The sequence below is a fragment of the Cololabis saira genome, chromosome 2, assembly GCF_033807715.1.
Source record: "Cololabis saira isolate AMF1-May2022 chromosome 2, fColSai1.1, whole genome shotgun sequence".
NCBI lineage: Eukaryota > Metazoa > Chordata > Actinopteri > Beloniformes > Belonidae > Cololabis > Cololabis saira.
In genome coordinates, this window is record NC_084588.1 from 27309801 (window position 1) to 27327309 (window position 17509).

Sequence of the window (17509 nt, forward strand, 5' to 3'; positions counted from 1 at the left end):
CACCATCAGGATTGGGGAGAAGCAGTCAGGCCCGTTTAGTTGACGGGAGCTGACAGGCTCACAGCTGGCTTCCCCAAACAAACACCTCACACCGCACCTGCAGCTCTCAGGGTTACACCATCACGCTTGCTTTACTGTCCATTTATACATTTTTAATCCTATTGCTAGGATTTGGCTGGATTCTCAAATTATGTTATTTTGTTGTTTATCTCATAGCATCTAGATTTCATATAAAATGTGCTAATGATGAGGAACTTGATGGTGGATGCTTTCTTATTCATTTTTCTCTCTGCAATGAAGGTGAAGATACCGTTCATCCACACACAAGTTCACTATGTTCAGAAAATCACCATCTTTAAGATTTAAAGATATTCTTCCACTTGTCAAAAATGTTTTATATTTTACGACAGGTAGCTTTGATTGTCTAAAAGCCACCACATAACATTGTAACTTCCAGAACAAAATTATTAAAATCTTTCCTTTAATTGAGCTGAGCTGAAGTTGACATTACACAGTAAACTAATTTCGATCAAATGAATCTTACATTCCCAGATTTAAAATAAATATAGGCAAAAAAAAGGCAATAGGGTGGTCAACTTATGATGAAAGCTAAATCAAATGTTTTAAAAGTGCAAAGTTATATACGAGTTGAGTTTCATCAAGGAACATTTTAAAACATACACAACTGTTTTATTTAAAAGTATTTAATAAAGATAGTCAGGTATGTATGTGTCTGGAGGGTGAGTTAAGGGTTAACTTAGACTGTGGGACATTGATGGTTTTGCTATTAAATTATTCCAGTATTGATATTTTGGACATTTTCTCTTTTTTGTACTAATGCTTAACCACTTGGTTCCTTTGGACCTGGTAATGATTTTTCTTTGAATGTCCCTTTTGAAAATCAGCAAGCATCTCAAGGACAGTGTTCTGTGTAACAGCTCGTGCTGCCTCCCAGCTGAAATGGAAGTTATTTGAGGACATCATACATCTAAGTGGCCATCAGTTAAGAAAGTTTTTCCTGTCTGGAAGCGTTTCCTCCCCCTGTGATACCACATATGGGATACAAGCCAGTGTGGACTTGGCCTCAGGAGAGGAAGAAGGAAGTGCTTGGCATCTGACAGCTGATCCTCACAGCCTGCACTGGCAATGGCTAATGATTGTTGTCTGTTCTGGGCATTTTTGATAGACTAAGAAAACATTTCAATATGTCAGTAAGTGACGAAAAGCTGAGAATATCTCTAAAAGCAGCCTAAGGCTCCAATGGGAGGATACACCATCCGCCTATAGCTTGAAAGGCTTTTTGTGTTCCTGCCAGAAATATCTTCCAACTGTAGAAATCTCTTAGATCATCAGTGGTTTCTCTTGAAGATTGGGGAAAATAATTTCTATTTTCAAAAACAGGAACTGCAGATCCTATCCAAGCATAACCCTGTTTTTGATTTAGCAAATTCTCAAGTCTGCACAAATACATTTTGTTGACAGCAATAAGAGGGTTCATTGAGATCTAGAGGTCTAGGTCGCTATAATTCAAGTTTTATGTCGTCCCAGTTACCAAGGAGAGGAAGCATTTCTTACACGCCCTGTAACTCTAGTAAGAGCAGTCATGGGCAAAATCATATCAATATGGCATTCCTCACGGTTATATCCAACAGAAGTATTTTTTTTTTCTTCTTCCCATACAGCATTTCCATGTGGCCCCATCTGGATTAGAATGGGCTACTTGGGTACAGAGAGGACTTGAAATGGGTTAGGAAAGGGCTAAGAAAGGGGAAATTGCAAGTCCCATCTAGCTTCAGCAACATATCCTAATTGGGAAACTAACCAGTTGGTTGGCACCTAAAATCCAAGTAGATCCCACTGAGAGTCAATATGGACAAGCATAGGCAGGCAGGGTACCAGTAAGCATTGAACCAGCAGACAAACCCAAGTGGGACCCATTTTTAACTCATATAGTTGGTTGGTACTTGATAGCATTGAGTACTGAGTCACTGGCAACATCTCTGACTTGTTTGGTACAGTAAGTATTATTGTCTTCAAATAGAACAGCACACTTTTCAACCAAGCAGGTTAACTATAGCAGAAAATCTGTCATGATGCAAAAACAAGAAAAATACCATGAATATGAAGTATTTCAACTTAATATAAATGCATAGTTTTACAGAACAGTCCTGCATCCACCAATTTGCAGTAGTAATTAGCTAAAGTTGAAGATTGTGAAATCAAGCTTTCATCTGGGTGAATTTTTAAAATATGGATGACAGAATCTGTTGGTAAACTGACCTCATTTTCATTTACTCATTCGTGTGACTATTTCAAGAATAGAAAATATGGCCGTATGAAGAAAAATGTTGTCCACAACAGAGTAAGAGTCACAGCACTTCATAGACATTTACCTTAAATATCTATGGAGTGTTTCACTTCAATTGTTCACAAATAACAGATTTTTCTGAAAGAAATAAAACATCAGGATTTGAATTCATGTTTCAACTGTTTTAGTCAATTCTGTCAAGTTTTATCAGCCAAAACACACATAATTATGACAGATTATTTCCTTTGCACAAAAACGAAACAAAAAGGTTCAGCACTTTGGCGTCAGTTTGCACTTGAGATACACTACCTGCTGTTACACTGTAACAAAACATGAACAGCTGCAGTCACGAGGGAGACTTCAGCTTCTTAATACTCTGGATTACATACAGTTGCGGTCATTTTTCATTACATTTTCTGTAAAAGCATTGCTGTTGTTTACTGACAAGGAAATCCAGATGGACAGATTGATGATCATAAAAACTCTGAATTAAATACAGTTCAGGACAAGCTCATTATCACGCTGGATTTGTTGAAGGAATTGGCCGTCACAGGTACCAACAGCCACCAGTGTCCACATTAACATTTTCCATGTCCTTCCCTGTGATCGGCACCAACAGCCTCCGACACACAGCTGAAACCTTGATCTCTGTGCAAACACATACAGAAGCAAATTATTAAAACATCTGTAATGTCTTTTATAAAGCACAGTCTTGAATGATCTGTAAATTGTTTTTTTCTGCACAACTGCCTCTACATCATGGAGTTGCTCTGACATTATTTTCTGCATGAGGAACCATCAGTAGTCCCTGATATACCAGTAGTAAATATATTGAATTTAAAAGATTATCTTAACTATTAAACAACCAAAAGTGGAGAGAATATCTCCTTAATAATCAGTTTGTACTAAAAAAAAGAGTCAATATAAAATAATTAGAAAAAATTGTCCCATTCACCTTCATTTCCTCACTTGAAAGATAAAGTTATTTTATGTTTTGTTGTGTTTTTTTCTGTTGTTTAAACTGTATGGCTGGTATTTCTCACTCTTAGCAATGACCATGAGCAATTTAATCAAGAAATGCAATGTTATTTCCAATAAGAATGGTCAAAAACATTAATATCACAGTAGCACACAAAACTCAACACAAAAAGATGTTTGAAAACAAAAGAAAATAGAAGACTGTGTTGCAAATAAAGAAAACAGATTAATAGCAAAACAGTGTAAAAAGCAGTCAACACGCTTGTCCAAAAATGTGATAAAAAATGTTTTAGTTTCCTTGGAAACACTGTTTGTTTTCTTTCAATTTATTTTCTTTAAATTGCTGCCAAATTTCTGCTCTCTCAGCCTGCAGCAAATCTATTTTCTTAAACCGCAGTGTGGTGGGCGCTGTTAAATCATAAGATACAACTAATGCAGAACAACAATATGTGTCTGTGACACACACACACTTTGTACTTCAAGGTAGAGGAGATTTGTACTCACTTTAGAAGTTGGTCCAATTCCCGTTTAATCTTTGCCACCACAGGTGGCCCCTGATAGGTCAAGGCGGTATAAAGCTGGACCAGTGAAGCGCCAGCTCGGATCTTATCCATTGCATCCTGCCCGCTGGCCACACCCCCAATTCCAACAATTGGTACTGTCCCTACGACAAAACAATCGTACACTTTTGTACACGCATGTTTCTTTCAAATGCATTGCGTCAACTTTTAAAAGAACAGAAAAAGACAGAATTATGTGGAATAAAAACAATGTGTACCTTTGGTGAGTTTGTACATTTCTCTGACCGTGTTAGTGGAGAGGTCCTTGAGAGGCTGGCCACTCAGCCCACCAGCCTCGGACTTGTGTTGATCCAGAAGGCTTTCTGGCCTGGACACGGTTGTGTTTGACACCATTAACCCATCCACTCCCAGCTGCAAACACAGAACATACAGACAGGCAAGGACAGGATGTAAGTGGCACGTGTTGCTGTATCTCCAGGAGCTGTGGTGCTCTATGTGTGTGACTACAAGAAAGGGTCTTCTGATTTTTCCTGTCCTCTAATGTGAGATGCACTGTGAAAACAAAGAGATCAAGTGGCAGCAAAACATTTGCTTTCTGAAATGTCTCTTCCATTAAGGTGTATTTCACAATTGCCCAATGTGCACAAGAACATACTGCAGAGTTGACATGGTTGCCAGAGCAGAAATGCTTAAAAATAAACTGTTCACCTGGTAAGATGAGGGTAAATACACTTTAAGTGAACAACACATATTACACAATATTTATCTTTTAAAATACAGGAAATACAGTGATGTGTGGAAAACCCAAATACATTTGTGAGGAGAGTGGTACACTCTGGGGTATGTTTTTGTTTTTAAAGTTTTCATTCAAAGATGTTTCATTTTATTTCACTTGCACTTTTTTCATGTTACCAGGAGCATACTGCTGAAATATTTTAATAGACGTTGGTATTTCAGGGGACTTTGTACTCATGTTTAGAAAGATAACCAATTTTTTTATTATTGAGTCATACAAGTGATGCGAAAGCCGATTTGATTTCAAGACACATTTCTCCTTTAAATTAGTGCTGTGCTGACAGACGTTTTCAGCCTCAGTAAAGACTAAGCTTAATGGTGATTCAATTCAGTTTTCTTCCCATCTGTGCAAAAAAAAAACACCAGGCTAAACAGGGAGCTTCAGTTTACATTCATACATTTCTATTTAAATTCTCTGTTTAAGTGCTCTGGTGGGTAAAAATTCAAACTTTGTGTACAATAGCGCTTATCTTGAAGCCAGTCCACTGTAGGGCTGCAATGATTTGTCGACGTCGACAAAAATCGATAATCAAAATTGTCGACAATGAATTCCATTGTCGCCAGACGTGTTTTTCCTTTTTTTTTTTTTTTTTTTTTTTTTTTTTTTTTTTTTTTTTTACCTTGTCTGCACACATATTATTGATTGATACCATGACGGTAGAAACCAAAAGTGTATATATGTGCATTATTACTATATGTAATATATACATATATATACGCACACATATGCGTACACATACATAAACATACACATACAAACCCAGTGTTTTTTTTTTTTTTTTTTTTTTTTTTTTTTTTTTTTTGGGGGGGGGAGGGGGTGGGGGAGGGTGGTGACGACATCCACTGCCAATCCAGGAACCAGGAACACACGGAGACACACGTCAAGCACTGGAAATCTGCAACAAAAAAACCACAAACAAAGCACGAAACCGGCACGGAGCCATCCAAAACACGAACAGCAATCGACCTAAATCTTGAGATCTGATCGCAGTCTGAGCTAAGCTATCGCTACCGCTACCTAAACCCAAAAACTAGAGAGCCAGCATGCAGGTGAACAAGCCAGTGTGTATGTCTATGCGTGTGTGTGTGTATGTATATGATCATGCATGTGTGTGTGTGTGTGTGTGTGTGTATGCGTGTGACTAAATTACTATATGTGTGTGTGTGTGTGTGTGTGTGTGTGTGTGTGTGTGTGTGTGTGTGTGTGTGTGTGTGTGTGTGTGTATGTGTGTAATAAACCAAACAAAGCTCCACCTGAAGTGTATCTATAGTGGGGGAGGGGGGGGAGCAACCCCGCCACCCGTGAGACCAGAGGCCGACAAGGAAGAGCCCGGAACCCAGGCCACCGGCAACCCCACAGAGGGGAGAAGTAGGAGGGAGGCAACCCACCGCCTGCGAGGCCCCCCCCCCCACCCGGCGGCGGCCGAGGGGGCCCGCGGGCGGGGCCCCCACGGCGCGGAAAGAAGCAGCCAGGGATCCCGCGGCGGCGGACCGCGACCCAGGCAATCCCCGGCCACCCGGTCCGGGCCGGACACGCGGCCAGGAGGCCCTCACCCTTCAGGCCAGCGACCCCCACCCGGCAGGGGGCCAGCCCGCCCGGAGAGACAGAGCCGCCCCGGCCGCCGACGCGGGCAGGCGCACCCGTCCCCCACGAAAGTGGCCCTCCAAGACCAGAGGGGCGCCCCGCCGTAGAGGCAGCGGGGGGGACCGGAGACGGGCCCGGAGAGAGGGAACCCCCCAACAAGGCGACACACGCGCAGGCCCGACAACGGAGGGCCCCAGACCCAGGCATCCCATTCATTCATCCATTCACCTATCCGATACCTATACTAATAATAATATAATATACTATACATAATAATAATAATACTAATAATAATACTAATAATAATACTAATAATAATACTAATAATAATAACCATCTTTGTATAATATAATATTGATAAATTATTAAGTTTTTGATGTCCTGCCAATGGAGGCTCAAATCCTCCATGGCAGGACCCTTCCATACCGCATTCTCACCGACACAGACATACAATCACGCACCGTTTCCCCCTCCCCGGGGGGATCCAGCACCGCCAGAAGGCACCCCAGGCTGCACGGCGGGCCCCGCCAGGCCCGGGTAACCCGACCCACCCGTCCCAGGCCCAGGCCGGTGAGGGAACGCGGGTGATGTGGGACCCCCTCCCGCCCCTTGTGTTGAGTGCATGTGATTAATGCCATAAAAACAGGGAGGAGGGAGGGCCAAGTATGACACAGACCCCCCCCCCTCCCGAACTACGTGTCCTTGTCAAATGTATTTATTAAGTGTTGAATGTGCAGTGTCTATTTTGCTGTTAAAACCGTGAGGCGGGGAGTGCCGGGCCACGCGGGACAGTGCCCCCCACGACCCGGACCCCCCGCCTTCCGCCTATGTGCGTATGAATCGTGTAGGGGGGGCAAGAGGGGGAGCGGAGGCCGAAGCCAGGAGGCAGGACCAGCAAAGCCGGCCCTGATAAGACACCCGCGTCCCCCCACCGGCCGTCCAGCAGACGGGGGCCGGCCCCCCGAGCCGGGCAAGGGCCCCACCGTACCTCCAAGGGCGCCCCCGGCGCCGCCGGAGCCCCCAGACGGAGGTGGAAACGGTCCAACATCCTCCCATTCATACTGACAACATAAGACATAGATACCTGGGAATGGTGCCACCCCGCCGTCGCGCCCGCCCGTGCACCCCCCGGTCAGGGGAAGCCCGCTCCCCGGACCCGGCCCCACCCCCCCCCCGAGGCCACCCCGGCGGACACCCCAAGGGTCCCGGAGTCCCCACATCCGCAGGGGCACTTGGCCCCCGCCCAGCGACGGAGGACCAAGGCAGCAATGCCCCCCCAGCGCAGACAGCCACCCCCCACCCAGGCAGGGCCGGGCCCTCCGGGTGGGACCCCCACGTCCACGGCCCCGCCCCCCCCGGGAGGCCCGGAGACGCCCCAGCCACAGCCCCCCGCCCGAGCCCTCCCCAGCCACCCCCCCCCACCGCCATGAGGTAACCCCCCCCACAGGCCCCCAAGGCCCCCACCGGCTAGGGACAGGGCCCCGCGGCCCCCCCCACCGCCCCCCAGGGGCCACCAGAGGCCCGCGCCCCAGACCCCCCAAGCCGACCCCCAACCCCAAGGGCTACGAGATCACCACCCCCCCGCCCCCACTAGGTAACGAAGCCAATAAACGGGGACCACAGAGAGTGCAATTCAGCCGAATGTTGTTCAGTGGAGGCAGACATTATCTCACTACTAATATGATCTGATAAAAGATTCCTAAAATGGTTGATACATAAACTGGATTTTTGTTTCCAATTTACTAAAATGGTTTTCTTTGCGATACATAAGGCAGTGAGAACCCGGTGTGTCCAATTAGGATCTATTTGAGTGTCTCCCAGGTGACCTAATATACATACCGTGGGGCATACTGGGATTCTGTGGTTGATCCATGTGGATAAATCCTCGACGTGTTTTTCCAATGGAGTGAGGCGTCTCACTTCAATACAATCTCTGATGAGAGTTGTGCATGCACAATAGCGTCTCTGCCGAGCGGTGGCGGGTAAAACAAAATGATGGCGTCCTGTACAGCAGCTGCGCGTAATAACACTTCAAAAGTTTGGGAGCACGTCGGTAATGCACGAGCATTTGAAGAGAAAGCACGTCGGACAGTTGAACGAAACGGACTCGCCTTGGTAAGATATTAAGCCTATTTTCGTTTAATTCGTTAACTTTGTTTACTTCATGTTATTTATTAGTATTATTTGAGCCACTCAGAGCCTACTCTCGTTGGTATAAGCTCAATCATAATTGATGCTGCGCGAAAGGCGAAAAAGCTTGTGTGATGATGACAATGACGGATTTGCATCTGCAACAAATGAATCCTAAATCTCATGACCAACCACTAGTTTATTGGTCACCTGCCTAACTCCCGATTCATATCCAGATATGAGACTATTGGCATCATCGCATCCAGGGAGAATATGATCTTCCAGTACATTTTTGGATTTTTTCCCCCTAACTTTACTCCATGAGGGAAAAAATATGATCTTAAAATGAAGAGTCTATAAAAGCAGCAGAATCTGAGTGTTTTTTTTTTTTGTATGTTATATAAAATCTGCCCAAATAAAATGAAAAATATGAAGAGTAAATTCCGAACCTCAGTGACGACATCAGCGATGTCTTGTTTGTCCTGGGCGGTGAGATCTGGAGCAATTTTAACCAGGACCGGAGGTTTGTGTTCTTGCTGCAGAGCGTCACGTTCCTTCATCACCTGAACAAAATATATCAACATCAGATGAAGAAGCAGAGAAATTTTAGCTTTCTGAAAGGCTGTACATGGAATCTTCAGAAAGATGCAAAAACGTGTGAATGTGAAGGATTAAAACATAAACCTTTGAATTGATGGACTGATCAAAGAACAAAAACACAAAGTAATTTGAACAGCAGCTGATCACCTTACCTGATTCAAAAAATATGAATAAAAAAATATATCATTGATGGAGTCTGAAAGCATCATCAATTTCCAATATTCTTCTGAATCTTAAAACTGGCTTGATTTATGAATGCATTAGAAAAATAATCTTCTTTGAGTTGAATCAATAGCTAAACCACAGAAAAGGTCTCTTGTGAGAAGGAGCCGAAGGGCTTTTATCACATATGCTGTCATCCCTCAGTGGCATTCATTAACCCTGGCCTTGATTTTTCTGTAGCTGCAAGGAAAGAGTATTTGCTTTTCACGGGGGAGGAGGAGGGGGGCGGCTGTGCTGCAGCTGCTCAAGATTAAGTAAGAACAGTACAGAAGGCATCAATTTTACATTGTTACTAAGTACTAAGTGATAACACACAGATTTATTATATATTTAATATGACCTAAACTAAAAGTTCAGCACTGCTGCAGGCCTCAGTGGCTTTGAAAGGTCAGAAAATATGGTGTAACACCTATGATGACAAACCTAATCCTCTCACATTAGTGAAAATGTCCTCACTGCAATGTGATAAGTAGATCAACATTGAATCCAGGGACACATGCTTCCTTTCTTTGTTGGTAAACACAAAGCAGTAACAATGAGACCTGTATGCAAACCTTCTCCACCATCAACACTGGTACATAAGTTTCAAGGAGACACCTGAAGTATTTCCACTACTCACCTGCTCCTGCTCAGATAACATCTGCCTTATATATTTGTCACAAATGTTACAAATGTAATCTTGCCCCTATCAGGGTCTGATGCACAAGATGCATCCGCATTTCTGTGTGTGTGTGTGTGTGTGTGTGTGTGTGTGTGTGTGTGTGTGTGTGTGTGTGTGTGTGTGTGTGTGTGTGTGTGTGCGTGTGTGTGTTCAAATAACAGAATTACCTTACTGAGTGACCGTAATGCTTGATTCTTTTGACTGTACTTTTGCACTTATGCTTTACAAATATTCCAAATGTTAGTTCATACACGAAGCTCACAGCTACGCTGCGGACGCTCCACTCAACAAAAAGGATGAATTAAATTTTTTGTGTTTTATTTTCAAGTCACATCTCTCATTAACTTCAACTGACACGTCCTATACTTTGCTGTGAAAAGTTAAACTAGAATAATTCAACTTGGCAACCTCCAGTGCAAACACTGAACCAATCAAATGCACAGGCAGGGTTTCACAGATTAAATAGCATGAGATTATATCAGTGTCAACCATCCTGTCTGATTTGACATATTCTTAGATAAAACACCAACAAAAGAAGAAAGGAGATTGCACCCCCCCCTCCATCCAGACCTTCTGGTTGTGAAAGTTTGTATATTTTAGTTTCCAAAGTCTCCAAAACAATGTTTTTAGTTAAAAATATCCTTTACTTATGCTAAATGCCAGTCCAATTACGTTCGAGGGGCATCGACTGACAAAGAAGGTTTGATGAAAATTTACATTGCATTCAAATTTGTGCCAACTGAACATCTCGACATCTTACCGAGTACAAGAGCCGGTGGAGCTCTGCCTTGCCCTGCAGGTCTCGGAGACCTGGAGTATTTGGACTGCTGACGTTGACAACAAGGTAGTCAGCCAGTGGGCCCAGTGCCCTCACACCCTCCAAGTAATCTGCCCCTGCGTCCTGGGAAAGCTTGTTCTTCCCCAGATTGATGCCCAGGGGAAGGCCAGCTATAAACACACACACACAAATGGAAAGTTTCAGGTAAACACAAACATAGGTTGCATCATCAGACACATGACTCAGCTGGGGCAGAGGGTGCTGATGCAATAAAACATAAGACAAGGACAGGTCAGGATTATTTAAAACAGCGAAACAGAGGAGAATAGAGAATAATATTAATCTGATCATGAATTCAATGCTTGACTTCCCTCATCACAAAAAAAATAACCAAGAACAAAAAATACATGGAGGATAAAGACAAATTTATGCCAGATGTCTCTGACATCTTAACTCGTATGTTTAAGCAATTAACTTCTTTACATAGCAATAAATCACGACTTGTTGCAGTTATTTGGAAATACCTCAAAATTTAACTTTAGTTTGTAATCTATTTACATATAACTCCAAGAAAATATTTTTTTAATGCAAATAAGTTTCATACAAATGCATGTTTGACAGCCAATCTAGATGGAAGAACAGATCTTCAGCATTTTAGAGTTTTGTTTTTCCAGCTGATTCAGTTAACACTGTAGTTTTCAGAACATAAAGACGGGCAACTAACTTTTACTGTGCTGGAGCTGCGTTTCTTCTCTGGCCTTCAGCCTTGCCTGCACTTCTGCCAAACCACAGCTATTGAATCCGTATCTTGACACACAAACACACAGAGTTCAGAATGTTAAAATATCTACCTAATAATCAGAACAGAAAAATATACTATTCAGCATATTCTTTTATGACGTCTAAGAATTAACCCAATGTACCTCATGTGATTGGCAGATAAACAGCATACAACAGTATGGACATATCAAACACTATGACATATCAAACTTGTCTGTTAATAGCAGTTTTGAAGCTTTGACTTTCTCTTATGTTTTAAATATTGACATTTTTGGAGCCGGAAATGGCCATATTTGGACCAGAGCGTGACAATCAATTAGCCCACATCACTGGGTCCTAATATCTACATATGTATATGCATGTATACAGGACTGTCTCAGAAAATTTGAAAATTGTGATAAAGTTCTTTATTTTCTGTAATGCAATTAAAAATAACAAAAATGTCATACATTCTGGATTCATTACAAATCAACTGAAATTTTGCAAGCCTTTTATTATTTTAATATTGCTGATTATGGCTTACAGCTTAAGAAAACTCAAATATCCTATCTCAAAATATTAGAAAATCATGAAAAAGTATACTAGTAGGGTATTCAACTAATCACTTGAATCGTCTAATTAACTCGAAACACCTGCAAGGTTTTCCTGAGCCTTGAAAAACATTCAGCTAGGTTCAGTAAACTAAATCACAAGTATGGGCAAGACTGCTGATCTGACTGCTGTCCAGAGGACCATCACTGACACCCTCCATCAGGAGGGTAAGACACAAAAATAAATGTCTCAAAGAGCAAGCTGTTCACAGAGTGCAGTTTCAAAGTACATCCACAAAAAGTCTGTTGGAAGGAGGAAATGTTGCAGGAAACGCTGCAGAGAGATGACCGCAGCCTTAACAGCATTGTGAAGAAGAGTCGCTTCCAGAATTTGTGGGAGCTTCAAAGACAGTGGGCTGAAGCTGGAGTCCAGGTATCAAAAGCCACTGTTCACAGACGTGTCCGGGAAATGGGCTACAAGAGCCGTATTCCCATGGTCAAGCCACTTCTGAACTCAAGACAACGGAAGAAGCGTCTGACTTGGGCTATGGAAAAGAAGCACTGGACAGTTGCAGAGTGGTCCAAAGTCCTCTTTTCAGACGAAAGCAAGTTTTGTATTTCATTTGGAAGTCAAGGCGCCAGAGTCTGGAGAAAGGCTGGAGAGGAGCAAAATCCAAGTTGCTTGAAATCCAGTGTGAAGTTCCCACATTCAGCGATGGTTTGGGGAGCCATGTCAGCTGCTGGTGTTGGTCCACTGTGTTTCATCGAGTCCAGAGTAAATGCAGCTGTGTACCAAGAGATTTTAGAGCACTACATGCTTCCGTCTGCTGAAAAGCTCTATGGAGATGATGATTTCATTTTCCAGCATAATCTGGCACCTGCCCACAGTGCCAAAACCACCAGTAAATGGTGTACTGACCATGGCATTACTTTCCTCGATTGGCCTGCCAATTCCCCTAACCTGAACCCCATAGAGAACTTGTGGGGTATTGTGAAGAAGAAGCTGAAAGACACCAGACCCAACAACGCAAATGAACTAAAGGCTGCTATTGAAGCATCCTGCGCATCCATAACACCTCAGCAATGCCACAGGCTGATTGCCTCCATGCCACGCCGCATTGATGCAGTAATCCGTGCAAAAGGATTCCCAACCAAGTACTGAGTGCAGTAATGGACATTTTCAAATGTTTGATTTTGTTTTGCTGTTATAAATCTTTTTTTTTTACTTGGTCTGAGGAAATATTCCAATATTTTGAGATAGGATATTTGAGTTTTCTTAAGCTGTTAGCCATAATCAGCCGGTTAATACCGGTAATAAAAGGCTTGCAATATTTAAGTTGAATTTAATGAATCCAGAACATTTTTTTTTTTTTTTTTTTTTTTTTTTTTTAAATTGCATTACAGAAAATAAAGAACTTTATCACAATATTCTAATTTTCTGAGACAGTCATGTATGTATGTATGTATATATATATATATATATATATATATATATATATATATATATATATATCGTGTTTCAGAAATGTTGGCTCCATTCAAATACCTACTATGGTGTAACCTGAAAACAAGACTGTATTGTTTCTGGTGGCAGTGGGGAACTGGATGTTTGTGTCTACTGGATGACTCTCAGAAAAAAAAGGGTCCACCAGGAATTAACAAAGACAAAAATAAAAATGCAAATTTCTTTCCAATTAAAGTTCCTTTGTGAAACATTTTTAACCTGACTCAACCCATCGACCTCCTGTTCAACTAACCTGTTTATCACTGCATTATCTACAGTGAGTCGAAACACACGTGGTTTCGGGTTCCCATCCTGAGGTTTTGGAGTGATCGTTCCCACCTCAACAAAGCCAAAGCCCACCTTGTACAGGCCATCTACAGCCTCCCCGTGCTTGTCGAAACCTGCTGCAATCCCAACAGGGTTTTTGAACTTTAATCCAAGTATGTTCATTTCCTGCAGAAATATATTGGAAAACAAAACATGGTGTCACTACAAAGTGCTCAGTCCACGTAAGAGAGTGCCGTTGACATGTTTACCAATGAAGCAGGGTCCTGGTAGCGGTTCAGAGGAACCAGGCCCATTCCTATCATCTTCACTGCCAACACATGTGCAGTTTCTGGACCCACAATCCTCTGCAGCAGAGGCATCAGCTGGTTGGCATAGAAACGCTCATCTCCAACCGCAGTGAGGTAGGAAGCAAACAAAAGGCTACCTGAGCTGATGACCTTCACAGCCTCTTTTAGCTGTTTCTGTTGACAAGAACATGGAAGATGATTTTAAAAAGGAGTCAGATATTTGTCACAGTAACAAAAATGCTCAAATTAAAAATACAAAAAACAAAAACATGTGTGTTTGCCATGACCCACTTCCCATGATATACTGAACCTGCATACAGTGTTTTTGTTATTTAAACACCATTACTGTACATGACATGATGAAATGGAAACTGGGCATTGCTTCCTTTTGTGTTGTTTGACTAATGAAAAGTCGGAACATCTGCCAAATGTTAATGTAAATCACTATCTTTTGATTTCAATGAATGACTTCAACACTTGGGTAACTGACTTCTTTTTTAAATTACTTTTAAGGTTGTAGAAATAAGTGGAGAGCACAATACAGAAACATTATCAGCTGATATGTCAGACCATGCCCATCAAGCAAATTTGTAAACAACTTATTGCCTCATCCATTACACACTGTTATCGTTCACTTGGAATCAATGTTTACACTTTCTTAGTTTTAGTTAGTTTTCACCTACTCTTACAGGAAAAATCAGGGTTTAAGTCACTCAAGAAGATAAGAAAAGATGATTTGGGACACATTATATTCTAAAATTAAGTAAGTCAACCACATGTTACCATATTATTACTTATAGACAAACTTATACAGAAACTAAACCACAATGCAGAAGACAGTGTGTGAAAAAGCTAAGTACACCCCATGAACTTGTAAAATCACATCATTTTGTGGCAACTAAAAAGTGATTTAGGTAATTGCTTTCTATGGGACATTATTAGCATCTCACACTGCTGTAGAATATTTTTGATTTATTTGTTTTTGCACAGCTCTCCTAAGATGCTGCCATCACATTTCAATCAGGTTGAGGTATAACTATGGACTTTGTCTGGCTCATTACAACAGATTGATTATTTTCTAATCAGTCATTCTGTTGTAGATTTGCTGGTTTACCTCAGAAAACAGCCCCTGTAACATGACCCTTGTTTAATTTTTTCTTAGATTTAGCTCTTAAACACGTTCTGACATACAGAAGAGTTTGTGGTCAATGTACAACATGACAAAAAAAGGCTGAGATCCTGTGGCTTAATACAAACCAAAAGCACTTGTTCTCCATCATCGCAAGCCATATTTAGTCAGCTTTCTTGTAATTGTACTGTCAAGAACTTTAGTATTAAACATGCTAACTGAGGTCTGTAGAGTCACACACGTAGTTGGTGGGTTTTCATCACTTCCACTTTGACATTAACTCAATTATCAAATTTTCAGTGTGTAAAATCACATGAATGTATTGGGCAAACAGGTCTTTACTGGTTATTTGTTTTTGTAATGCAGTGCAGGAAGCACTGGGGGCAGTATATCAAAAATATGAACAGAGACAAAGGAAAGAATCAGGGGAATGAAGAGCATGAGCAAGTTCTTGCTTTGCAGCAGTTTGTGTGACAATAGTGATGCCACTGAGGGCTTTCAGTACTCAGCTTCATCAGCCAATCTGCTGCCCGTATCCTCCAAAGTCAACATGCTAGTGGTGAGTTGCCTGTGTTAGCTGATAAACAGCTGTATTTTCTTGGCAGCCCTATAGCAAGGTAGGTATGATAGAAATAACTGTCTAGTCAATAGTCGTGAAAATAATCAACAGATCGACGACCAAAATAGTCGTAATTCCCATTCCTGTTTTTCACTAGTCAATAATCTTTCTCATTGTAGAATGAGAGACTCCAAATGGTGTGGAAATTGCATTACAAACTAGGAATGGGCGATATCTTACTGTTCACGATATACCATCAAAAAAATTCCCCACGGTAAGAATTTGTCATCTCCCAGTAAAAACGTTAAATTCCCGTTGATGAAGTTTTTGTGTAAAGCCGGATTTATGGTTCTGCGTTAATTCACGCACAACGTACGTGTGCGGGAAAGAAAGAAAGAAAGAAAGAAGAAAGAAATATGACGTTTTTGTGTAACAAACATGGCGGAAGGCGGATCTGAGAGCGAGGAGCTTGATTCATTACAGTTTTGCAGTACAGGTGTACTAATTTAATTGGTTTTTATTAATTCAATTTAATTGGTGTAGATTAGTAGCATTTAGTATTCTTTTAGAGCAGTGATTTGGGGGCTCCAAAGACTGAATGTGGTGATAGATTTATAGTTACAAAGGTTATTTAAGTTGAATTGGTATTTTTTTTATCGTCGTTTTTATCGTTATCAGGATAAATGCCAGAAATTATCGTGATACATTTTTTAGTCCATACCGCCCATCCCTATTACAAACCACCCTATGTTGATGGCAAGCAACAAGTCCTTCTCTAAGATAATCGTTGATGTCTTTCCTCCATGGCATTGGGTTTCGGATCAGCCACCTCTGCTTTTACAGAGATGCTGAAGACTATTTTGGTATGTTTTTAACCTACATCCTTGCAGTTACATAGCCTGTGACTCATACAGAAGCAATTAAACGTGTATTTACACTTTTCCCCACAAGTTGCACCTATACTTTGCATTAGTTTTTATTCAATAAGTAATGAAACAGTAAACCATGTCTCTTGTTAGTTGTGAAACAGTATAGCAGCTTACTGGCAATTAATAAGAGGACTTATTGTGTTTGAAGGGAAAATAAAGCGCATCTCTGCACTAAATAAAACTTTCCCACTTTCCCACAGAGAAAGGGAAAGGAAAGGTTCGCCTGTAGGGTAAATATGTAACAGAGAGCTGCACAGATGAGCTTCTGTTTGTAGTTTAACGTGACTTTCAGACAGTATAACTCGAGCAAACGAAGAGAAACACAAATGCCGTTTCAAGATATCTAAATTAGAGAACTAAAAACCTCATTAAATTGCCAGAAATTACCTTCAAGCGTCCCGCCATTGATGCAGTTTAGTCTTTGCATTAAAGGACATTTCCTTCGTTACACAAACACACGCGCGCTCAGCTTCCTCCATGTCTTCTCGCGATATTTGAACGAGAGTTTGGATCCGGGTGATGACCATATCAGAGACGTTCAATAAAGAATATGTATAGAGAATCTTTGACCATATTAATGACAGTATTCATTAAGAAGACTATTTGATGAGCAAAGTTAAAGAAATTTAATTTAAGTTAATTCATAAATTCTATCCTACAAATGATCACATTGTAAAAAGAGTCAAAAGAAATATCAATTCAAACTGTACTTTTTGTTCTGCAAATTCTGAAACGATGACTCACTTATTCTGGCTGTGCCCCATTGTTCAAACTTTTTGGAGTGATATGTGTAATTTTGTGTCTGAAAGAATTGATATTGATTTTAATTTATTTTGGAAGGATGTGTTGTTTGGTGTTTTTTTGACCATGTTACAATTAGAACAAAGCCAAAAGAAACATTTATTATTAATTTGTTGATTATCCT

At 41.3% G+C, this 17509-nt stretch overlaps 1 protein-coding gene across 1 annotated transcript; it reads right to left on the reverse strand.

Moving 5' to 3' along the window:
* Window positions 1-648: 648 nt before the first annotated feature.
* On the reverse strand, window positions 649-17062 carry LOC133461259 (dihydroorotate dehydrogenase (quinone), mitochondrial-like). The gene is made up of 9 exons (XM_061742109.1): window positions 16972-17062; window positions 13929-14141; window positions 13646-13845; window positions 11303-11385; window positions 10561-10748; window positions 8767-8880; window positions 4065-4218; window positions 3791-3950; window positions 649-2956 (listed from the first exon to the last, which is right to left on the reverse strand). The coding sequence occupies exons 1-9, from the start codon at window positions 16987-16989 to the stop codon at window positions 2887-2889; spliced, it is 1200 nt and encodes a 399-aa protein (XP_061598093.1). The 5' UTR covers window positions 16990-17062; the 3' UTR covers window positions 649-2886.
* Between the last annotated feature and the right edge of the window lie 447 nt (window positions 17063-17509).